The sequence below is a fragment of the Hippopotamus amphibius genome, chromosome 5 (assembly GCF_030028045.1).
Source record: "Hippopotamus amphibius kiboko isolate mHipAmp2 chromosome 5, mHipAmp2.hap2, whole genome shotgun sequence".
Taxonomy (NCBI): domain Eukaryota; kingdom Metazoa; phylum Chordata; class Mammalia; order Artiodactyla; family Hippopotamidae; genus Hippopotamus; species Hippopotamus amphibius.
The window spans coordinates 69,353,615-69,379,971 of NC_080190.1; the positions used below are offsets into that span (position 1 = coordinate 69,353,615).

A 26,357-nucleotide genomic window follows, 5' to 3' on the forward strand; every position below is an offset into this window, starting at 1 on the left:
GAGACAATCTGCTAAATGGTAGAAAATATTTACAAAACATACATCTGATCAGGGAATGGATTAATATTCAAAATATATAAGGACACAAACAACTAAATAACAAGAAAATCAATAACCAGATTTTTTTTAATGGTCAAATGACTTGAATAGACATTTCTCAAAGAAAGATACACAAATGGCCAACAGATGTATGAGAAGATTATCAACACTACTAATCATCAGGGAAATGTAAATCAAAACCACGAGATACTACCTCACACTTGTTGAAATGGCTATCATCAAAACAGACAAAAGATAAGTGTTGGCGAAGAAGTGGAAAAAAGGGACCCTTGTCCATCATTGGTGGAAATGTAAATTGGTACAGCCATTAAGAAAAACAGTATGGAGATTCCTCAAAAAATTAAAAATAGAATTACTATATGATCCAGCAGTCCCACTTCTGGGTATATATTCAAAGGAATTGAAATCAGGATCTCAAAGAGATATCTGTACTCCCATGTTCATTGCAGCATTTTTCACAAGAGCCAAGATATGGAAAGAATGTAAGTGCTGGTCAACAAATGAATGGATAAAGAAGATGTGGTGTGTATATACATGTGTACACACATACACACACACAATGAACTATTATTCAGCCATGAGAAAGAAGAAAATCCTGCCATTTGTGAAAACATGGATGAACCTGGAGGACATTACACTAAATGAATTAAGTCAGACAAAGAAAGGCAAATACTGCCTAAATATCACTTATATGTGGAATATATACATACTTTTTTCTTAAGTTGAACCCAAATGTAGAGAATACTGGTTACCAGGATCTAGTGAGATGGGGTAAATGGGAAGATGTTAGTAAAGAGTACAAAGTTGCATTTATGTTGAATGATTAAGTCTAAAGATCTAAAGTACAGGTGTGATGACTGGATTTAATGATACTGTAGTGAACACTGGAAAGATGCTAAACGAATAGATTTCAGGTGCTTTCATCACACACAAAAAATAACTGTGTGAGGAGATATGTTAATTAGCTTGACCATAGTAATCATTTCACTATGTATATGTATATCAAATCATTGTGTTGTACACATTAAATATACACAAGTTTTATTTAAATGTATGAATTAAGAGGATAACAAGAAATATATTTTGCTTGCATAAAATAAGTGAAAAGATTAGGTAAGTGGGATAGGTTGAGTTTTTCTATTTACCATTAGAAAGAAAAAAAAAGGGACTAATTTAAGTATGGGACCAATCTGCAAAAGTAAAATCAAAATACAAACATTAAATACTACAGTTAACGCTTGAACAATTTGGGGGTTAGGAGTGCCAACCCTCATGCCGTTGAAAATCCATGTGTAATTTACAGTGGTCTTCCCCTCCCCCTCTGTAGCTGAGGTTCCACAACCACAGATTGTATAGTCCTGTAGTACTATTTGTTGAAAAACATCCACGTATACATGGACCAATGCAGTTCGAACCCATGTTGTTCAAGGGTAAACTGTATTTGGATGCTTACTAGATGACAGGTGCTATGTTTTTTTATGTATATTTTTATTTAATCTTTATAACAGTCTCAGAAATGGTTAATCTTACTTATTCCATTTATTAATAAAGAAACTAAGGCTTAGTGATGTTGTTTTTTCTAAGTTTATAGAACTAGTAGGTAGCAGAGCCAACGTTATAATCTAGGACTGACAATAATGCCACATAAATTATTTGTGCTTTAATGTCTGTGTGTCTTATTGCTGCCTTATGTTTTGACATACCTGGTGGTCTTTTCAGAATGCTAGTAGTCCCTGATTTCAGATGCACAATATCCCAGAGGTTTTTGAGCAGTAGGTGACAACTTTATTCAGATGATGGCATAGGTCTGTGTGTGGTATGGCAGGGTAATGAGCAAAGAAATTCTCCTTTTTGGCTTAATATATTTTTATAACAGATGACATTTTGATGATGTTATGTCTAAGGTTTGATGTGAATAAGTATGAGAAAAATAGTCCAGTTCTTATTTAAGTCTTTTAATGTCATTTTATACTATTGTATTACAACCCCACTTTTTCACACATGCCAAAATTCTAATGAATGTGAGGTGTAATGTGTTTGAATTTACTTATCCGTGACTGTCAAAGTCAAAGTTTTGTGTTTATCATTTCAATTATAATATTTTATAACTCTACGGAGCTTTTTTGTATTAAAATGATATTGTTCTAAATGATCAGTTTTTGTTTGTTTGTTTTTTTAATAATGAGAACTCTAGAACAGATGATACAAGAGGCAACCAGATGCAGGAAGAGAAAATAAGTCAGAGCCCATAGATACATAGCATTGACAAAATATCCACGGCTGATTTTAACTCAGGTATTTTATTAGTGTAGATAATACTATAAAAGAAAACAAAATGTATGCCAACATTCTGAAATTGTTTGGGGAGAGCAAGGGTAATTATAGCCCCTCAGATTATTGTGTTTCAGCTAATATTAAGCAACAAGGTAGACCACTAACGCTACAAATAAACAGTGAAATAAAGACCATAGGTTAGAGTGAAAATTACTATTTGCAACTCAACAAACATGACTGGAAAAGGAAATAAAATGGAAAAGGCAACAAAAGGAAAATTAAAGGAAAACGAAATTAGACCAGATGTTGTGAATCTGTTTTTCATGCAGAGATGTTTAAATGCAAGGAATGGCCTTCCAGGCAAGGTTGCTGAGATAATAACACTGAATTTGTTCAAGATGGTTTGATTACATGGTCTGACAGTAGAGGTTTAGAAATGAAAGGAGAATAAACTGTTGTAGGCCAACTGGGCTGTTTGCACTTTTTTTTTAAGTCTCATATTTTTATTTAAGATCTTGAGCAAAGATTGTATTTTTCTCCTTTTTTATTTAGACAGCATCAAAAAAAAAAAACCGTAACCTGTTTGTTTCACATTTTTGTCAGTCTTTTTAACAGCTACGGTTATTACTATCAGCAGTTTTTGCTGTCATGTTACCTTTCTTCTCATTTTATTATCATCGGCCTCATTACAATACCTCCGCTAGCTTCCCCTACTGTGATCTTTATTATATGAATGTTTGTGCCATGTGCTACTGTCTTTCATCATGTGTGAATCTTGGCAAAAATTTCTTTTAACTGCAATACTTTGTAGATAGATTGTACTGGTTCCATGCAATTATTGTAATTGTTGGACATGACTGCTATTCATGCCAATTATTACTTTGGAAATTTCTGTATGATACAAAAACTTGTTCTTAAACACAGAATTAGGAAAAAAAGAACTAATTTTTTCTAATCTTTAAATAGAAAGTTTTAAAATTTCCATGCCTCTCTTTTCTTGTATTGAATCTAAGCTGAGCTAAGATGTCCACACACAAAGGACATGGACTGTATTTTGCAAGTTGTAAAAGAAGCACCTAAAAACAATTAAAATGTGCAGAGAAAAAAAATATGTTTACAATAAATGAGGTATCTAATGAAATAATATTTATAAATTGGTTATGTAGCATAAAATTTCCCCAATAAAATACCTTTTGAATAATTCTTCAGTTTTTATACAGGTATTACTCTAGCAATAAATAGGACAGAAAATAAGTTACTTGTCTTCAAACTCTCATAGTTGGAGACATTAGAGACTGTTGATCATATACATTTCATTTGGATAGGAAAATTACTACACCCCTACTTTCACAGTCATCAAAGAACATGTAAATACACAATGAACTTAAAAAAGACCAAGACATACTCATTTGATCAGTCTGATCTCAGCAAAACAGTCCATGGTATGTAATGCAATAATGTACAAACATAGAGGAGGTGCACTGCAAGAAAAGGAAATGGTTTAGCCACTCTTACCCATGTACATGGATTGTACTTTGTACACTAACCACATTTCTTGTAGTTATTTGTTTAGGTGCTTATTTCTGTCATTAGACTGTGAGTTCTTTTGAAGCAAAGACAGTGAGTTATTTATCTTGTCATCTCCTCTACCTGGCAAAGTATCTAGTGGTAGGAACTCTGTAAACTCATTGAATAAATGAGTTTTTAAAAATACCAGTTCACAATTACTACTAGTTGTCAGGCAGAAAGTTGAGAGAGAGGAAAAATAATCCTGGAAGAAATAATGGTGTTAAGATTTATCTGGGGGCGTCAGGTGTATATTTACCTCAGCAATATATAGCTCTTAACAATTGGTGGTGTGCTTAGTCATTTGAATTTTACCTATTGAGGTTCACTCTTTAATAACATGGTTAATTAAAGATAGAGTATAATTTGAAATGGTAATCATTAAAACAATAAGACATGTATTATGACATACAGTATTATTTTACAAAAAATAAATAAATGCTTTAGAAAAAATAAAAATTATCCATAATGACACTACCTGTTAAAAACTACTCTTAGGCACTTGGAAATTTCTTTCCAGATTTTTTCTTGAAAAGTATGTAATTATATACTATACTATAAACAAATATATAAACATATATAGGATTTTTATACAAAAATTCTATTTTAATAGATATAAAGCCTACTTTCTTTCCATTAAAATTAGCCTATAAGGATCCTTTTATGCAATTTAAATATTTGATAAAGTTTGAATATTTTTATAACATTCCAACAAGTAAAGGTATTTATTTTCACCAATCTTTAGTTTGCATTATAAAATAAACTCATCAATAGTTATTTCAATCACTAACTGCGGTTTATTTTATTCTGACATAAATTCACATATGTTTAGGAGGGCATCTTCGTTTACTAGAAAAGAAATTTCTCTGAGAGCAATAATTTTGGGACTATCATTTTCTGACCTAATTCCACCAATCCATTGCATAGATCAAAGAGTAATTCATTTCTCTAAAATGTTTAATAGCTATTCCAGTGATTTGTTGTTAGCCATTGCTAAACTGCTCATAAATATTTCTGTACCTGTCGCAGAAAAAATTTTAAATGGCTCTTTTACCTTTTAATTAGGTCGCTCTTCCACAGCATTTCCATAAACTGAGTCCATTTACAAAGTGTTAAAACATGTCACCAACTTTAGATAGCACTTTCACATGGATACCCAACTTATAATTAAGGTGAAAACCTTTATAATAATTCTCTTGAAATTTTAATTCATGGCGGTTTCACTTAGAGATCTCAGTACTTTTAAAATAAAGTTCAGTATGTTGCATTGTTAATCATTTCTGCCTGATTACATCTTACCTATTATGAAAAAAAAAAGTTTTAATCTAAAGATATTTTTAGTATCCTTATTTTAATATCTGAATAAATCCTTGTTTATTCAATAAGATTTTGGATTCAGTATATATTTTCAGAGTTGAATTAGAAAATCAAATAACAGTATATAAATACATAAAGCACCAGGAAAAGGAGAACTCTTTTCAGACAAGAATTACTGATGCTGGTGAAATTGGGATTTAGTTCACAGGTTATAGCATGGCTATGAATACTATCCATGAGAATCTTCTAAAGAGTTTTGTGGGACCATCATGGAGAGGTAAATAATACACACAGACTCTTTAGAAATCTGAGTTAATATGAAGTACATTGAGCTCCCTGGAAGATGGTGCCTGTATATTTTAAGCAGTATATTTTACCCATCACTTTTTATCACTCCTTATAATTTGCTGTCCGGTTACATGCAGTTGTGTAGGGATTTCAATATTGTTAAAAACAATCATATTGATCTAGAATATTTTGTGAATTACACTGATTTAGGGATTGGAAATCACACCTTGTATTTGCTTCTAACCTCATGGACTTCTTTGTCACGTGTGTGGCAAATTCCAGATTTTAATAGGTTCCTTGAGGCAGTTACTAATGAGACTGAAAAAGAGAATTTATCTCATGGAGAGGGCTCTACTTTGTATCTGAGAGCAAATGTAATAAGAGAAATATAAATTTCAACAAAAGAACATTGTGATTGAGTTTAAGATAAACTTATTGATGAGGAAAATGAACTTCCCTAAGGCATTCATCAAATAACAGTCTTATCCTTTTTAATTGTTAGCTTCCCCCCCCTTTTTAATGTGGAGAGAGAGTGAGTGTATTTTAGAAAGTAATTGAAATAATCAAGCTGCATATTTAATATTCTGGGAAAAAAAGAAAAAAATAAATTTGCCAGGTTATAAACTCTTTTGTTACTAATTTTATCTGTGCATTTGCAATTTTATGTACTATATTCTTTGAGTTTCTATTCTACTATATGTGTCATATACCTCAAGAAGGTCATTAAAAATAGTGCAGGATTTTCTTCTCTCTTTGCTCAAAAGTACAGATTTCATAGTTAGACACCCAAGTTCTATATTTTGAATTATAAGCAAGGAATAGCACTCAAATGAGTAGTGACTGGTTTTTTTTCTTACAAGAGTATCCAGCAACAGAGGCATCCAACATTAGCATCCAGTGTGCAGAAATTGAATGGTTTCATTGCATAATATGGGAGAATTGCTCACTACTGTCTGTTCCTGCTGATAGTCCTGATGTTCAATCTGGTAATATCCTCAAAGCTGTTTTTTTTTTTTTTTTAAACCCAGTGCTTTGATATTAGATGTTAATGGGTTCTTGGTCTATGGGGGAAGAAGCAATGGGACACAACATAAAAGAGCTCAGTCTAGGAGGAGTCAATGCAAGAAAGTATGGGCCGAATGAGAAAACCTAAGGGTTGGTTTACTTTTTCTGTTTGTTTATTTTGTCAAGATAAAGGCAGCATAAAATACAATAACCTAGGCTTTTGCTCCAACATCACAGTAGCTAAATAGCTGAGGCATTAAACTTAAATTTGCTAATTTCTTCTTCTATGGTCATCTTCGCCGCTGATGTCTCTAGAATGTTTTAGGCTCTCTCTAGGTACAGTGTCTCTATACAGATCCAGAATATTGACATTACCAGAGCACTGTCCATGTGAGCTTTGCAGAATTAAAACTATCCCTCTAAATATGCTTATTTGATATTTCATGCCCAGTTATAAATAATGTGAAAACATAATGCATTCAGCTACATAATAAACAATCTTTTGTACCGCTTTTATAAAATTTAGAAAATACTTTAAACCTACAATTTTTCCTTCCCATTGTACATTTGGGATAGCTAAATAATATAATTATAGAATCACCATATTTTAAAGCCAGGTGAGACATTAGCATTTCTAGGACCTTAGTAGGTGGGACAAACTTGATTTTGAGTTATGGCTCAATTACTGTGACTATGAATTTTGGAAAGATACATTTCTGCTCAAAGCCTTGATTTCGTCATCTTTAAAACTGATAGTTAAGATGGTGCAGCTACTTTGGAAGACAGTTTGGCAGTTTCTAACAAAGCTAAACATACTCTTAACATATCACCTAGCAATCATACTCCTTGGTATTTACCAAAATAAAATGAAAACTTACGTCCGTACAAAAACATGCACATGGATGTTTATAGCAGCTTTATTCATAATTGGCAAAACCTGGATGCAACCAAGATGTCCTTCAGTAGCTGAATGAATAAATAAACTGTGGTACATCCACAAAATGGAATATTATCCAGTGCAAAAAAGAAATGAGCCAACAAGCCATGGAGGAACCTTAAATGCCTATTACTAAATGAAAGAAGCCAATCTGAAAAAGATGCATACTGTATGATTCCAATTATATGACACTGTGAAAAAGGCAAAACTGTAGTGACAGTAAAAACATCAGTGGTTGCCAGGGGTTGGATGGGGGATAAATAGGCAGAGCACAGTGGATTTTTAGGGAACTACAGCAGTCCTGTACGATACAACAATGGTGGATATATGCCGTTATACATTTGTTCAAATCCAAAGAATGTCAAATACCAAGAGTGAACTCTAGTGTATTTAACTATGGACTTTGGGTGATAATAATGTGTCAGTGTAGGTTCGTGGACTGTCAAAAGTGTACTACTCTGGGAAAGCAGATAACAGGGAGGCTGTGCACGAGTGGGTAAGTGGGAAACTTTGTACTTCCTGCTCAATTTTGCTGTGAATGTAAAACTTCCCTAAATAAAGTTTATTGATTTTTGAACAAAAAAGATAGGTAAAAGACCTGTTTCTTAGGATTGTTAAAAGAGTTTAATAAAATAATGTGCATATGTTGCTTATCATATGCACATTATGGAAAACCGGCATTCCAAAATTATTTGTTAAAAACTCAAGAAAATTGACAATCAGAGATGTTACTGTGTAAAAGCTAGGAAAGAGTTGGGGAAAGGATCAATTTTTTTCTTATATTCTTGGAAAGTTGAAGAAAATTCAAAATTCCCACCACATTAATTATATTATCTGTAAATTATGAATTTTATTGAATATGTAAGATTGAACACTATTAGTTTTCTTCCAGTTTAGAAGCTTAACACAGTGCTTGTTAAAGGTCTAAAGTGGACTTGGTACTGAATACTAAATGTTTGAAGAATATCCTTTGTTCTTATAATTGATGAACCAATATTGATTTATTAACTATATTCGATAGCTTACATTAGGGTTCACTGTGTATTATAAATTCTGTGGATTTTACAAATGTAATAATGACATGTATCCATCATGACAGTATCATACGGAATAGTTTCACTATGCTGAAAATCCCCTGGGTTCCTTCTATTCATTTCTCTCTTTCTACCCCTGAATCCCTGGCAACCACAAATTTTTTTTTATTGTGTCCATAATTTTGCTTCTTCCAAAATGTCATATAGTTGGAATACTGCAAATATGTAACCTTTTCATGTTGGCTAATTTAGTATCAATATATATTTGAATTTCCTCCATGTCTATTTGTAGCTCGATAGTTATTTTCATTGCTGTATAATATTCCATTATATCGATGTCTAAAAGTTTATCCATTCACCTGTTGAAGGATGTCTTGGTTGCTTCCAAGTTTTGGTAAGTATAAGCCAACCTTCAATAGAAGTCCATGTGAAGGTTTTGTGTAGATATAAGTTTTCAACTCATTTGGGTAAATACCAAAGAGCACAACTGCTGGAACATACAGTAAGAGCATGTTTGGTTTTACAACAAACTGACAAATTGTCTTCCAAAGCAGCTGTACCATTTTGCATTTCTACCAGCAATGAATGAATGTTCCTGTTGTTTTGTATTCTCCTCAGTACTTGGTATTCTCAGGGTTCTGAATTTTGGCCATTCTAATACATGTGTAGTGGTATCTCATTATTGTTTTAATTGCACTTACCTGATGATATGTGATGTTAAGTATCTTTTCATATGTTTACTTTACATCTATATGTCTTCTTTGAGTGTCTGGTCAGATCTTTTGCTAATATTTATGGACTTTTTGTTTTATTTTTATTGTTGAATTTTAAAAATTCTTTGTAGATTTTAGATACCAGTCCTTTTGCAAATATTTTTTGCAGACATTTTTTCCTGATCTGTGGCTTACCTTTTCATTCTCTTAACAGTGCCTTTCATGGAAGCAGACATTTTAAATTGTTATGAAGTCCAATTATTCTTTATATTTTCAGGGTTGTACTTAAAAAATCATTTCCAAATTCAAGGCTACCTAGATTTTCTCCTAGGAGCTTTAAAGTTTTGCATTTTACATGTAGGTCTATGATTCCACATGTAATTTATCCTTTACATTCCCCCCATCATCCCCCACACTGGGTAGAAAAAATACTTGAAAAATTAATAGCTTCCAAGACAGGATACACAGTCAAAGCATAATTTTCTGAAGTTGAAAGCAAAACTTTTACAAGTTTAGAGTGTCAAAAATTGTCAAAAATTCATTATTGAGAGACACGAAGATGATAATGCTTGTTTAAGAAGAATTGGATAAAGAATGTTTAAATAAAATTCTAACTTAGAAAAAAAAACTTGTTGATGGTCCTATAGAGCAGTAAAAATGTAACCTTCAGGATTATGTTTTCTACAAAAATTATTCCCACCTCTATCAGATAAAAATTTATTTGCATTCCTATGTGACAAGAATCATTTACATAGCTATCCCTTTTAATAAAATGAGCATCTACAGAACTGTAAAACCCCTACAGAATTATAAAACATCCTAACCAATAGTAAATAGCAAGTGGGAAAAAAGATACATATTGCTGGAGAATTAGATATTTGCACGGTAGGCTTGGTTCACGTCTGCCCAGCAGGACACTGAAAGGACAAGCGATGGTACCTTTTGCCTATCTCTAAGCTTTTGATAAATTTATTTAAAGAAAACTGTTATAAGAGCCTACTTAAGACTTATGAAAAGAAATATGAAGGCTTCAGTGACTTTGTGTGTGTGTGTGTGTTTATTTCTATAAGATTGTGTCTGCATAAGTACCGCAGAATTCCTTTAAGCGCTGTTTGTTAAAGAACTAGTTTGGGAATGGCAATCTTTATTATTCTTTTGATTATTGTCAGAAGTGGGTCAAGTAAGTTTGAGCTGGTCAAAACTCAATGAAGATTAAATAGCTTATAGTGCAGAGAAACTAGGCAAACTTTTATGATAAAAGTTAACAAAACTTCATTAAAATGATGAGATAATTTTGACTATCGTATTTTGGGAAGAAAAAAAGTTAATGAAAGAAAGTAATTCTTACCAATATTTTATAATTACTATAAATGGAGTATAACCTTTAAAAATTGTGAATACTATATTATATACTTGTAACTCATGTAATAATATTTTATATCAACTCTGTCAATAAAAATTTTTTTAATTTTTTAAAAAAAGTAATTATTTCTGGATACTAGCTTGTAAACCCTTTACAGACAGGGATATACCTTATTTATCTTTTATATCATCTACATTTTTTAACACATAGTCATACTTTGGTTCAGAAAAGGAGACAGAGGAAAAGTTCTAAGATTGTAGAAAAGGGATGTGAAATTTCAAAAAGTTTTACATTAGCTACATACACGTTCTTTATTCTCAAAATAGTACTTGCCTAGACATTTATGCAGGATATGAGTTATTTGGAGAACAATTATCGTGATCAATTTCTTACTAAAAAGCAATTTTGACCACCTTTAATTAGGTACATAAACAACAATTAGCTTATATACTGGTGTATTCCATTGGCTTTTTAGCTTCATGTTTTTTTGGTAAAAGAGAAAGAAGAATTACTCTGTAGTTGCCTGTGTAATGAGTTTTAAATTTACAGGTATAGATTCAGGTGTGCAAGATGGAAACATTTTCTTATAATTAAACTTAGTTAAATCTCTGAGCTCATATACAAAGCATTGCTAACCTTAATCTTGCCAATTTAAGAAACAGCCTATTTTAGCTTATAATTCAGTCTCTTTAGAAAAAAAGTTTTCTCTTTAGAAAAATATTCTCTTCTCTCTTCTCCTTTCCTCCTTAGAATTTTGTTTTGCATATGCAGATATCAGGGAAGGAAACAGTTGTAGATTATTCCCCATTCAATGGATTATAGCATAAAGTCTCTACCTCTTCAGGCTTTGCCATTGAAATATTCAAAGTCCATCTTTGGGAATTAAAAGAAAGCAACTTTTACCCCTCAACTAAACGTGGCTTTTGCAAATAAAATGTGCTACTTTAGGTCTGTTCTTTGCGCTATGGATTTATAAAATTCTGCCTTGGAGGTCAAAAGTCAATAAATTAACTTCACACTGGATTTTGTTTGTTTTCTACTTTCCCTGAGGCAAGTTCTAACTTTAATTGTAGAAAACTGAAAAATTAAGAAAAAAATCATAGAAAAAAATTTAAAATGTATTTCAGAGTCTTATTGTGCTACACTTGCTGCAATGACTGAAGATGGAGTCACCCAGAGAGGTTTGCAGCAAATGAAATATCTTGTAGTCTAAGATCAGTTTCTTTATTGCCCTGTTTATTAGTTTTCCAGCATAATAGAAATCACCCTTTTGCATCTCAGGATAGCTGTAAAATGAGTGATAGAAATTGCTAGTATTTTAGCAATTCTCTGCTCTTAAAATAATGCACTTCAGGATTTGCAGCAACACTAGGACATTTCACCCCTCACCCCAAATCAAATGTTAGCTGACACTCTGAAATGATTAAGACAAATCTTTAATCAGTCCTTCAAAACATATAATACAGTTGACTCTTGAACAACATGGGTTTGAACTGCTCAGGTCCACTCACGTGAGACTATTTTTCAGTAGTAAATATCACAGCGCTACACCATCCATGGTTGGTTGAATCTGCAGAGGAACTGGGGATACAGAGGGCCAACTATTGATATAAGTTATACACGAGTTAACCCCAGTATTGTTCGGGGGTCAAATGTTTTCTAAGTGTACTTGTTTTATTATAACAGATTTTCTTTCTTTTAAACCTCATTGTAAAAATTATGTAACTGTTGAGTCCAAGTACATCTGCAGTTGAGAAAAAAATAAATTGGAGTTAGAGCTTCTAATGATTTTCTTTGTATCTAACGAATAAACTCATTCCATCAGCAAAGATTTAAGAGATACATCAGTAGAAAGTTTTATACAAAGTATTTGGTGTTTTATTTCTTTGCTAGAGATGTGGGGTTATATAGCTAGGCATAAAAACTCAAGCTATCATGAAGGCCTTTTTAACTACTTAAGTTCACCTGAAATGTGACTAGTAAAGAAATAATTGTTTTTAAGAAATTAGCTTAATGTTTAGTTACTGTGTATGTGGGAGGTACCCTTTTTTTTTTTTTCCTTTTTCTGGCAGTCTGTGTTTAGAATTTCATGCAAATAATTGTTGCTGGCATTTTGTGAAACATTCAGCATAATGGGAAAGTGTCACAATAATGGAAATCTTGCAAACCTTTCCTAATGCTTCTGCGCTATGTTTAATCTTAGTAATTCAAAAGACCATTTAGTCATCATCTCCAACATTCTAGTATAGCTGCTTCAGATAAACTCTGGGTGTATGCTTCTTGTCAGTTATTTCCCTTATTTTATTTTATATTGTATATTTTCATGTAAGATTTTTATTTCCATATCTGGCCTTATCTCTGTGCTCCTTCAGCATAATTAACACCATGGCTTCTGATCGTGTTGCTTAATCTAAAGCAATAACCTCGCCAACTTCTATAAGGCCAAGCAAAAAAGAACCAGAGAAATTCTTACTGTATTTTTTATTCTCTGCTTAAAATAATAAAATAAATGGTGAGCATATATATCATTTTATAGAAGTGAGCATTCACTCATTGTTAGTGAATAGTCTTTGTATATTTTTTCCAGTACAAAATTCATAGGAAAAAAGAGTTTGTGGCAGCCAGAATTTCACCTTTAATTAAACAGAAATTACTGAGCTTATTAAATAATTAATTTTCCAAAAATGAACATTGTTTTTTCCTTTCTTAAACATCTTTTCACTTTCATAGAACTGAGAACAGCTCCGCAATCTAAAATTAAGCACCTTTAGTGAATACAGATTAAACACGCATTGAATACATGTATGTTGTGTTTGCTTTAAAAAAAAATACTTACCAACATACTTGGAAAATAACAGCTTCTAAAATGTGTCATTAAAGGGCACATCTGTGGATTTTTAAAAAACTGATAATTATTATGCCTTCCACATTTATACTTCAGTTCCAGGGGAAATACGATGGTGATGAGACACATGTGCTTTCTGTTGAGATGGGACTGCGCCTGGATTTATTACAGGCCTTAATGACACATTCATAACTGAATGCTACAAATTAGGTTAAAACTCCAGTGAATTTATAATGAAGGTTTTCAGTACTTAATCTTTTTCATGCAAATGAACTTACTGTCCTTAATATGGTTTAAATTGACTAAATTTAAGGCTATGGAAATGTGCCTACCAATGTTCATAACCCATGATTTAGGATTTAGGCCAAATAATTTACTGTTCTCAGGTGCATCTTATAAGAAGACTTCATTCACTCATTCAACAAACATTCTTGTTAACCTAACAGATGCCATGTACTATAACAAGGGCTAGATAGCTCAAGGAATAAGATAAAATTCCTGCACTCATATATATTTGTTAGTCTACTAGAGAGATTTGTTTCATTCATATATCACTAAAGCACAGAGAGAAGGTCTAGGGAAAACATATAAACCATTTTATGTGAGCCCCAAACAACTTGGAACCAAGTTTGCCTCATTCTAGGTCAGCATGGATTTCCTGAGGCAGGACATTTAACTAGTGTCTTAAAAGATTAGCAAGGCATTCCCTGGTGATCCAGTGGTTAGGACTCTGCGCTTCCACTGTAAGGGGCATGCGTTCCGTCCCTGGTTGGGGAGCTAAGATCCTGCAAGCCATGAAGTGCCGCTGAAAGAACAACAGCAGCAACAAAACAGTAAGTTTGGTAAGCAGACCAGAGGGGATTGGCAATTATGATATTTAGAATAAGAGGTATATATTTGATGATTTAGAATAAGAGGTATATATTTGGTCTTTTCTTGTTTCTGGCACAGAGCTCCTAAAACCCTTGGAATATACTAAGTGATGAGGGCCATAAAGGTGTCTTTTGTATGTTAATGAGGTGACTTTGGGATATCCTGCCCCCCAAGGATGGGTGCTGGTAGACAGGGCAACCAACCATATGATTAAAGGGTTAGAACTTTCAGTTCCACCCCTATACCTCTGGGAAGGGTAAAGGGGTTGGAGGCTGAATCAACTACCAATGGCCAATGATTTAATCAATCATGTCTATGTAACGAAGCCTCCATAAAATCCCAAAAGGTTGGGTTTTGGAGAGCTTCCACGTTGGTGAACACATGTAGATTTGGGGAAAGTGGCATGCCTGGAGAGGACACGGAGCTCTGGGCCTTTCCCTATACCTCACCCTCTGCATTTCTTCCATCTGGCTGGTCCTGAGTTAAAACAGTTAAATCTAGTGAATGTTTCTCTGAGTTTAAATTAATCAAACCTAAAAAGGAGATTGTGGAAACCTCTGATTTATAGCCAGTTGGTCAGAAATAGATCAATATGTAACAATCTGAAGTTGGACTGGTGTCTGATGTCCAAGGCCGGGGAACCTTCAAATTGTAGCAGTTGATCAGAAGCATTGGTAATGACTTAGGCTTTTGACTGGTGTCTGTAGTGGGGTGGGAAGGGGCAGTCTTGTGGGACTAAACCCTTAACCTATGGAATCTGATGCTATCTCCAGGTAGATTGTGTCAGAATTGAGTTGAATTGAAGGTCACCCAGTTGGTGTACAGAGAGTTGCTTGTTAATGTGGGGTAGCCTCCACATGCACACAGGTTGAAATGGGTCCAGGAACCCAGAAGAACAGCCTAGGTCAGGGTTCTAATATGCCCACAGGCACAGAGGCATGAAAAAACATGGCAGATTTGAAAAATTATAAAATAAATATAAGTGAAGCATAAAGAGCCTGCAGAGGAATAGTAGACATCAGGTCTAAGAAGTTCACCAGAGACCATATTCTTTGATAGTTTGGATTTTATGCTCTGCACAATAAGAGGAAGGTGTGACTCTGCAAGGAAATAGGTTTATGAATGCCTGTTTTGTATAGCTTATCTGCAGAAAGTCAGCAAATTCAGAGAGAGAGAGAAAGTTAACAGTATGCTCTGGAATTACTGAGGCCTTTTTTTCGTAGTTGTTTTCTATGTGTGTTTTCAAGTAACAGAGTAAAGATTTGGGATGGGAACTCATTTTAATAAAGATAGAAGCCATTCTTTTAGTGATCTTTTAACTTCTTAGAAATATCATTGCCTATGCTTGTTGATTTTCCACATATTTACTCAGCTCTACTCATTAGTTTTATTCTGGGAGTATTAATCATTTTATAGAAAAAGAAAACATTGTTGTGCTATACTAATAACTCCCTGCTGTCTTCATGCCCTAATCATGCAAAGAAGGAAGGAGAGAAAGAGGTCTGGAGGTACTCTTCAGAGTGAGCAAGTTTCTCTGGGATTCATTTGCTTCAAGTCAATCAATCTTTTTAAAACCCTTTTTATTTATTTTATTTTATTTTTTAAAGCTGTTTATTAGAATATAATTGCTTTACACTCTTGTGCCAGTTTTTGAAGTACACCAAAGTGAATCAGCTGTATTTATACATATATCCCCATATCCCCTCCCTCCCCTGACTCCTTCCCACCCTCCCTGTCCCACCCCTCTAAATCATCACCCATCATTGAGTTTATCTCCCTATGTTATGCAGAAACTTCCCATTAGCTATCTATTTTACATTTGGTAGTGTATAGATGTCAATGCTACTCTCTCACTTCATCCCAGCTTCCCCTCTGCCCCCCTCAACCCCATGTCCTCAAGTCCATTCTCTACATCTGCATCTTTATTCTTGCCCTGTCACTGGGTTCATCAGTACCATTTTTTTTTAGATATGTGAGTTAGCATATGGTATTTGCTTCTCTTTCTGTCTTACTTCGCTCTGTATGACAGTCTCTAGGTCTATCCACCTCATTACAAATAACTCAATTTCATTATGTTTTATGTAAAGCCCTTTTTATATATATCTTTTCACAGATATAGTGAGTTTGCTGCTTTACAAAATAAAAATTATATATTTCACAGCTTTCATCACTTGCTAATTTATAAGATTTCTGTAATCATGTTAAATATTGTAATCAATGAACATTAGTTGAATGGAACATCATAGTTTTATTTTTCTATGTATTTAGGACAGGTTTTTTTTTTTAAGTTTCATAATCTGCATATTGTTGTGTTTAATCAGAATTAAATATTCCATCATTATACATTTTGTTTTTGTTTTAATCTAGAATTGTTCCTTAATTTCCATCTATAAGACACTTAAATCTAAGAATCTAATCCACTGGAACTAGAATCTAAAATAAGATGTAATCTATAAAAATTGCTGATAAAAATGTAAAATTTATATTTCATAAATTGTACTATTAATAAGATATAAACACAATCATATTTGTATTTTTCCTCCTTAATTGTCAATGTCCTTCGTTCCCAATATGCATCTTTATTTGCAACCAGAAATTAAAGTGAATTATAGCATGCTAGATTTGTGATTAAAAAACAAAACAAAAAAACACTGAACTAATTTGGTCTGTTTACTTACAGAGAGCCATATCCTAGAAGATGTCAACAAATGTATCATAGCCTTGAGAGACCAGGATGCTGATAATTTAGACCGAGCTGCAGGTGCTATCAGAGGACGGGCAGCAAGAGTTGCCCACATTGTCACAGGTGAAATGGACAGTTACGAGCCAGGGGCTTACACAGAAGGTGTGATGAGAAATGTTAACTTCCTGACAAGTACTGGTAAGTCTCTGTCCTCAGTAACAGCTGTTCTTTCCTGATATTTGCATCCACATAGCTACCAAATATTCATGCATATGGAAAGAAGATTTCAGCCTGTGTGGCTTGTTTTGAAATAGATTGCTCTACTATCTGAAAGGTGCTTGTATCCTGTGGTTGTGTGATTTGAAATTTTTATCTCTGGGAAGTAAATATATTCACTGGAGAAAAAAAACTTTTATAAATATATGCATTATATAAATTACCCATAGGCCTTTAGCCACTTATGAATGTTTATTAATGCTAGAGGCTTTAGGAGCTATAATTAGGCCGGATGTGATAAGTATGTAATGGTTTCCAAGCCCTCTTTTAGCTGTATGATTGGTACCCCCAGGCTTTTGTTTACATTGCTTAAACAGAACAAACTTTTCCTGTTTCCAGAAAAATGCTTTCTACCTTCTTTCGCAGTCTGTTTGCAAAACACCATTTTGTCCTTTCATGTAATCTTTGATTACTTAAGGAGTATGGAACCAAGATTTTGTTTTGGTTGCAGCACCCAAGTTAATATTTTCTGAAATCAGCTAGTAAATGCTTACTTTTTGAATCACACATTAAAATGGCATTCTTATTTTAACACCATTATTAACATTTCTCCAAGAAACTTACAGAAAATTCAAAGAAGCATTTAAATTCATATGAATTCAGAAACAATGGATACAAATTTGAGTGAGGGCAACCAACCATTTTTATAAGTCATCACGGCAGTTGTTTTTCTTATGAAAAGCCCTTGTGACCTTTGAAAACCTCAGGTTGAATTTTTCTTATTAATTACTCCATAACAGGAGGGTGACAATGGACCCATGATTCCTTAAATATTTGAAATTCCATGCTTAAACCATTGATCCTACCTAGAAAACTGTTCCTGTTATGCATAGGGCGGATTAAATTTGGATGTACATACTTGTTTTGTGAAAGGGGTAGAAGGATTGCAGAAGGGTAATTTGGGGGCCGAGGAAGCTTCTTGAAATTAACAAAGATAAGCTTATCAATAATTGAATAGCCTTCATTAGGGAATAGTTCTGAAGAGCTATACCACAAGGTAGGCTTGGCAAGTTTTGTAGGCAATTGATGATTAGTGTTACTCTTTTCCCTGCATGTTGATATAGAATTCATTAATGAATCTTGGCTCATTGTATTCTCAGTATCTCTTTAAAAATATTTCTAAAACAATGAAATGCTTAAGATATACTAAGGAAAGATGAAGGAGGTGTATTTGCAACTCTTCATATGATATTTCTATACTAACATTGGAGTCACAAATAGGGTACATGGTAGTGGTTTATCAGTGAGGTGTGGTGATATATTTACTTGCTTAAGGAGATAATTGTGTTATAGTCGTTCAGCATCTCTTCTCTAAACTAAATTAAACTGGTCCTTTCCTGTTAGTCAAAATCAAGTACAGAGTTATCTGATTATTTTTCTACTTTCCGGAGATAAAATTGTAAGCAAAAAGAAGAACGCATCAGCGGTTCTCTTTTTAGCCAAGTGAAAAATGCCCTATAGGGATTTGAAAGTCTACCAAAATTGTACCTACACCCTGCTTTTGTCTCAGTTTTGTAATTGTATTGGTAATATCTTGTGAACACACTCTTATAGTCACAATGTCTGTATGAGGTACTAAGTTTACAGTTTTATTCTCTATAGTATAGCATCCATATCCATATTTCATATGCAAAGAAGTAGAAGTGAAATTGTGTCCAGAATGTGAAATGTGCTGTGGAAACACTCCATTCACAATCAATTCCTACAATCTGAAATCAGAAAACAAAAATGAAACAGTTATTTACACATTTAATCACAATTTTGTCAATACCTGTATGATTTATGATGACCTTACAAGATAAATAACCAATATGGCTACATTATCACTCAATCGGAAGAGAGAGAAATCCTTTTTCCTCTAATTAGTTGTATGTAACTTCAATTAAAATCTCCAGGTAAAATATGTCGTGTGCCCCAAATACAATAAATATAGAGTAATCCTGGGTTATTCTGTATATCACCTTTTATTATTAATATGACGATATAGTTTATGACTTTCCAATTTTGTCATTTTAATTGTTTAGATAATTTTTGGCTTATCTTATAAAGCTTCTCATTTTGGTTTTATATGTCTAATTTCAAACTTTTCTCCAAACAGCTTTCCTTGAAATTTATTAAAAGCATGCCTCACTAAAGGAAATTCTGAGCAATAAATTAGATGCAAACGCTAATTAGATAAGTTTGATCTTAACCAAAACTTAAATATGTGAGCATTTTCTTTCCCATAGAGGTATTGTCTATGAAAAATACTTGCAACTATTCTATCCTCCACAATTAAGTAACAGAAGATGTTCGTCTTTGTTCACATCTGCTCATAACTTGGACTTATTTTTTTATAAATAGTCATCAAATTAAGTAATTTGAAAGTCATGTTTTATGTTATGAAGCCTTAATAGTTAATTTTAATAAGTGAATGGTCTTTATATGTGGCCTGTTTTTCTCTCTTTTCCTTTTATGCAGTTCTCAGGTCTTAACCCTTTTTGCTGAAAATAATAAGGAGCTATTGTGAATTGTTTTTATTACTTAAACTTTCTTATCTTTGCACAATTTCCCTTTAAAGTACTGTCATCAATGATGAAACCTAAACCATACTTATCTAAATCACAAAGAATGTTTTTGGAACATTGCACCTTTGCTTTTAATCAGACTTTGTGGCTCATTAGCACATTTTCAAGATTTGATGATCTTCTAAGTGTTTTCTCAGCATTAGGAAGCCCTGTTATAGTTCAGGAATCTTCACTGTTCAAAAAATCTACCAGTTGGTTTTCAGTGAAATGTAGGCAACATCTGGAATGCTGCATTTCATTCAGACTAAGGCAGAATATTGTAATCTCCATGAGAAATTTTTTATTCCACCCAATTCTTCCCTGTTACTAAGCCTCTCTACCTGTCAGGAATTCCTGATAAGGGAGAGAAAATATTAGCTTTTTTGTTAAACAACAAGCCTTCTGGATTACAATGTGAAGTCTTATAAATTATATATTTAACATAAATTTCAGTTCTTTCACACTAGCTTGGGGGAAAACCTAAACCGAGACTGGACTCACATAATATTTTTTGTGAGTGATTTATGAACTCTGTCAATTTAGAAATTAGCAGGACCCAAAGTATTTATTGCCCTCACCCAAATCCCACCTGGTTTCAAAGTCAGCTAGGCTCATGGACCAAAACACAACAGGCACACAATTGAACCTCACCAAGACATGCTGATGGCATGCAACATTGGCACCTGGTAGTGATGGCAAATAAAGTGTCACTGATCAAGTACTCCTTCAGGCCCAAGCTTGAATCCTTTCCCTATTGGAGTGGAGATGAGTCACATAGCTGCAGTTTTTCTTCTTAAAGGCAAATGAGACAGTTGAAAAGAATTTAGAACCAATAAGTATTTCCAAATTTTTGTTATAAGTTTTTCTTGTGACCAGTTTAAACAATAGATAGAATTTAAAGATGAGTTTCTTTTAAAAGCATTTAAAAAACTTTAATAGCAGTCAGTAATTCCTATCCATTTCCTGTCATTTAATAGTTTTCATATACAAATAGCCTGCATTTTTGTAGCCTAATTGAAACATGCTACTGTCTTTATGTTGCATCTCTGTTCTATAATCTTAAATGGCTATAGGATATAAAACAAAAGCTTTACCTCCAGCAGGCTTTGCTCACTACAGTCCAGCAGAGGTTGAAACTCAGTGGTCCACATACTAGATGTGACTCAGTGTGACTCAGGGCATTCTTATGAGTCCAGTACAGTTTTGACCAACAAAATTTTATGTTTTATCATAAGAATTAGTTTCTAATTATATATATATATAATTAATTAATGCCAGATTAATGGCATATTGTAACAAATGGGAGGGTCTGGCAACACTAGAGCAGAGTTTACTATGGAAACAAAAATGGCTGGAGCTTAGTAGTGTCTTTCTTTTGGTTGAGACTGGGCATAGTCACCTTTACTACTTCTTAATATATGCCCAGTCGTCTTTGCTCACTTAGTTTACCTGCCTGAACTTTGTAGGTGTTCGAATTCATCTACACGTGAATTTCTATTTTTTTCTTCCTAGCATAGGCCACCTTCTACTACAACTAAATTGATGCTTTCACAATCACATGGGCACACCAGCATCATTTCTGCCTTTAGGTCTTGTCCATGCTGTAACTGTCATTTTGAATATCATTATGCCTTATTTATCATATCAAATTTTATCCACCTTTCAAGAAACAGCTCATACCCCCATGTCCTCTAGAAGCCTTTTTTTTTCAATCTCTTTGGAAATAGTGAGTTCCTCTTGGTCTCATGTGCTATAGATTTTAAAGGACTTGCCACTCAGTTACACTGTTCCAGACAACTATATGTTGTTGATGAACTCTTCAGATATATTTATATAGAAGTGATGTTTCTTTCAAAATAGAAGTTGTTATAGGAGAGAAGAAAACTTGTATTATTTCTCTTTGCATCTTGCCTAGAGCCTACCATAATGTCTTGCATGTGCTAGATCAAAACAAAATAGAACAAAACAACACTTGAACTGAACCTATATGCTTATGCTAATTCTATTCCAGCAGTGAAACACCTTTTCTTCTCTACTACACTTCTAAAATTATAATTATTCTTCATAACTTTCTCAAATGCCACCACCTTTGCGAAGTAGCTTCTGATTCCCTTTTAGTTAGAATTAATTGCTCCATTATCTGTGTTACCATGGATGAAGTTATCCTCTAGTTAATGCTTATTTCACTTTGCCTTGTATCATAATCAGCCATTTACATACAAGTTTCTCCCACTAGATTATAACATTTTTAAAGGCAGATACCACACTTTATTTATTTTCATATTTCTCAATAGTCTTTTATACATAGAAGTACCCAAGTCCTTCTCCCAATTTTAAATTTAGAATTCACTGTAAGATTATACTGTGACACATTCTACTACACTTAAGCAAGAGAACGAGTTATCATCTCAATCTGTGGGAAAAAACAAACAAACAAACAAAAACAAAACTCAAAAGCAGTGGACTGTGTCAAAGGCTGGGGCAGAGAAAAGATCAGGGAAGTGATTCATTACTGTCCAGAGTTAGATATTAGCCATTTTCAGAGAACTTGGGGTCAGATTCTTAAAAGATTCTTTAACAAACTTCTGAACAAGAGATCATGACTTTTGTATACACAATTACTTACAAGAACCATCCTTTAACTGCATCTGTTGAAAGATCTACTAAACCCAATTTCACTAATAGTTCCAGCAAATCCCTGTAAAGCGTAGCAGCCGTGCCTTCAAATTCAGAAACGTTTACTGGCAAACTTCCTTCCCCTGGTAGCAGTTTGAGACAGGACTCTGGAATTACGTACTTTCTCACTTTTGGCTTCAGCCCTAATTGACACCCTTTAACACAGTTAGTCAGAGAGCATTAATAAGCTGCTTCTGTCTTCAGATCACTTGGCTAGCCTAGATAACCAGTGTCTTCTTGTTGGTGATGACAAAATCAAAAGTTAAAGGACAATTTAGCATCTTTAAAGAAAAGTAAGCTCCCCTGGCCTCAGAAGTGCTTCTGTTGCTGCAGAAGTTTGGGACTTTGAACTAACGTTGTGAATTGAAGAAAGTAGCTACTAGAGCTCCTGAGTGGAAAACCTGTTTTTTTATCCAAGGAGAACTGGATTTGAATAGGACCCAGATGTAGTGAGCAGACTGAGGGTACTTCCTTATCTTGACATTTTAAGTTACTGGAAATAAAAACTTGTCAGAAAAACTGAAATCTCCTATGTGTACTGGGTAATGCAAAGGGTTTTTTGACCTTTTTGATATATTAGATCCTAAGAAAAGTACATGGAATAATCTAAAAAGCCACTGCTATTAATATACTTATTAATAAAAAGGATACATTCTGACACATTGGTAGAAATTTTATTGTCAAGGAAGGAAATGGTATAGAGGGCTTAAGGGTGGATTTCAGAGAATCATAAAGAGGGGCTGACACATTCGTGTATCTGGAAAATATAAAATACGAAACTGTGAAGCTGATGCTAAATGAAGGATAGAATCAAAATAGAGGAGATGAATTGGCATGGTTAGAAGGAAGGGACCACTGGGAAAGGGAGTGGAGAATTTGAACCTACTGTGCGGGTATTCACCATGCAAAGATGTTGTGGAGCTCTTGTATCTTCTTTACCCTAGAACTCCTATTACCAGTCTCAAATGCATGTTCTCCTGTCAAAGAAGACATTATCTGGTAAGAGAAATAGGCCACACCTTTCTTTCTGATCTTATTTTCACATACTCTCTGTAAAAAACTAATTCAGATTTATTTTATGGGGTTTATGTGGTAGGAATATATAGGAAGTAAAGTAACTTATATGTGCGTGGTTTAGGCATGAAGTCTCAGTTTCAGCTCTAGATTTGCAGACAACAGAATCTAACTGTAAACAAGCGTACACACACACAGGAAGGCTAGAGAATAAGAAGAGAAAACAGATAGACTGCAAGAGAAGTTGCGTATAGGTTGGTCATTCCCAAGGAATATTTGAGCTGCTATTCTAGACCTCAGTGAACATCTAATGCCATTATTGGCATCATAACATTATGACACTGGACCCCACAGATGGTACTTTCATTTGCTACAACATTCCAGATACTTCCACCACTGGAATAAATCCAAAGCTAATCCCTGCTTTTGCCTCACTCTCCCTGAATTCAGCTTCCAGCGTAGACACATCATATTAGCAGAATTTAAATCACATGCCCACATCTTGATCAGCATGGAGGGGAGGAGCAAGTACTGGCCTTTGAACTTCTATGGTGACAACATTCTGCCTCACAGTTAGATTCTCATGTTGGCAAATTTCTCAGCACGAAAAGGGCTTTGGAGTCTGTGAGCAAAGGGAGGTGAGGGTGGTGAGGAGCAGGACAGGAGTAGCATCAATAAGGGAGTGAAAGGACCTGGAGAAGGGAAATTGAGAACTGGTTTTACCAACTTGGTTGGTCATCATCTATGTCGGGACAATGGAAATGCTTCCATCCATGTCACCCAAACAGGAACACTGCCTTTCAGCAACTTGCTTCCAAACCCATTTCTTTCAGATGGTTTATGAAATTTTAAAAATAAGCATAAAAGTATGCTTTATGCCTGGTAGTTTTATTAAATGAGGTATTATGACACCACTTTAAATCTAAGTATGTTTCAGGGACATTATGCCTTAGAATGTATGATGTGAACGTGATTCTATTACCAAGATAGTGGCAAGATAAACATACAGGTGCCTATGAAGTCTTGTGAAAAGTAGAAAAATGGATCATTCAGTGGTTTCTTCTTTTTTTCTTTCTTTAACAACAATGACAAAAAATTAACAGGCCTGTAATCCTATTATTATTCAAATACAGTCATACTGTACCAAACTATATCATTTTGTTTTAAACCTAAAGGATGGGGACTTTGACTTCATTCATTTTAAGATTTACTAAGTACTAGACATTCTTTGTAACAGAGAAGACTAATGCCTTCTAAAATCATAGTGTTTGCACAGCCACTGGGAAGAGAGATGTGGCTATTGAGGCCAGAAGGGATCAGAGCATCTGGGGTCGTAAGCAATCTTACATCTTTTCCAGCCCTTCTGAGGGCTATGGTCATCAATATCTCAACACCCCAGTAACCCTCTAAAACGCACCCTTGTTCCACAGCACAGTTGTTGAGAAACTCTGGAATAGGCTTTTATCCCTTGGGTAATCCAACAATGAAGTCTGTTTATAATGAAATTACCATAAAATGTTTTACAAACTGTAACATAATATGTGCTTTAAAAAAAAATGTAGCCAGTATCTGGTAGGAATCTCTTTCCTTCTACTCCATCTTGAAAGTCTGATTTATGAAACTAATGAAATAACTCCCTTCAGTTGTTACAAGTATCTATTTCATGTATTAATAGTACTTAGTTGTAAAGACAGGTTAATTTTACTTTTTTAGAGAACTTTATATGTGGCCTGCAAAGTCTGGTTATGTAGTTATTGATGTGCGCTGGTAAAAATTTTATATACTCATCTGTAAAACTAAATTTGAGGTTCAAGGTCACTGAGTCCAGAAAATAAACCGAGGTGGTGCATCTCTTAAATTTTCTTTCTTCTGGCTTTGAAGAGAGCATAAACCATGTGAAGTTGAATGTATGAATCAGACTGTATTTCCTTTGGTGTTAAGTAATTGGTGTAGACAGCAGAACTTAATTAGCAATAGTTTTAGCCATTTCATGCCCAGGCTCTCCTTCCCAGCTGTCCTTCTTGCCCATTTTTCTGGGATTCCTCAAATGTAGTCCTGGTTGGGTAGGGGTGTTTGCAATGGACATGATGATATTGCCAAGTTTCCAAGACAAGGGTAAGTGTATTAAATGAAGAATTAAGCATTTCTAAGGTGAACAGTAGTTACAGCTTTTGCCAAAAGAAGGCAATATCACACTTACAGTATAGCAGGCCAACATTTTCAAATGACAGTGTTATCTACAAGCTTGATTAATAGACGTGAATATTTTCACATAAAGTCCATATGTAAGTCGTTTATCGTGATTGGGTGAATTAAAGATTATTCACCACTTGGTGAAACTGTAAACTTGAGGACTACTATAAACTTAATGGATATTTCACAATCTTCAGTGAAGGAAAGAAGGATTATTTGACTGAAGAAGGGAAGTATATTTTAAATGATAGCCACAGTTGGGATAGCAATGCTAGGAGTAGAACAAGTGGAATAAAAAAGAGTATCTAGAAACCCTGATCAGGTGTCCAGTTTAACAGCTCAGTAAGGATGCAGTTCAAGAAAAGCCAAAGAGATTTTAGGCAAGTGGAAAGTCTTTCCTACCATATGCCCATGATGATTTCTGCTGACATATATGTTCATTTCATATATTAAATTTTCTAGCTCATGGTAATTTACATTTTCCTCTTTTGTCAATTACAAAAGAAAGTATTACTACTTAACAATTCCACCCAGTAGGCTAAATACCTAGGAATAAGTTTCTTCTCCTGAAATGTGTTAGTAACCCAATAGTATCTTAGAAAGTATAATATATTCTGGTGATCACCCACCATTTAATTTTACTGTCTGCCAAAATCTGTAGCAGTTAAAGTTAAGTGAACAATTTATATTATAA

The 26,357-nt window shown here is 33.9% G+C and overlaps 1 protein-coding gene across 1 annotated transcript in view; it reads left to right on the forward strand.

Moving 5' to 3' along the window:
* The window catches only part of CTNNA3 (catenin alpha 3), a 1,725,716-nt gene that overhangs the window by 1,293,287 nt on the left and 406,072 nt on the right, over nucleotides 1–26,357 (forward strand). The window contains exon 12 of the mRNA XM_057737480.1: nucleotides 16,956–17,156. Coding sequence (XP_057593463.1) covers nucleotides 16,956–17,156 — 201 coding nt within the window. The remainder of the gene's footprint in view (nucleotides 1–16,955; nucleotides 17,157–26,357) is intronic.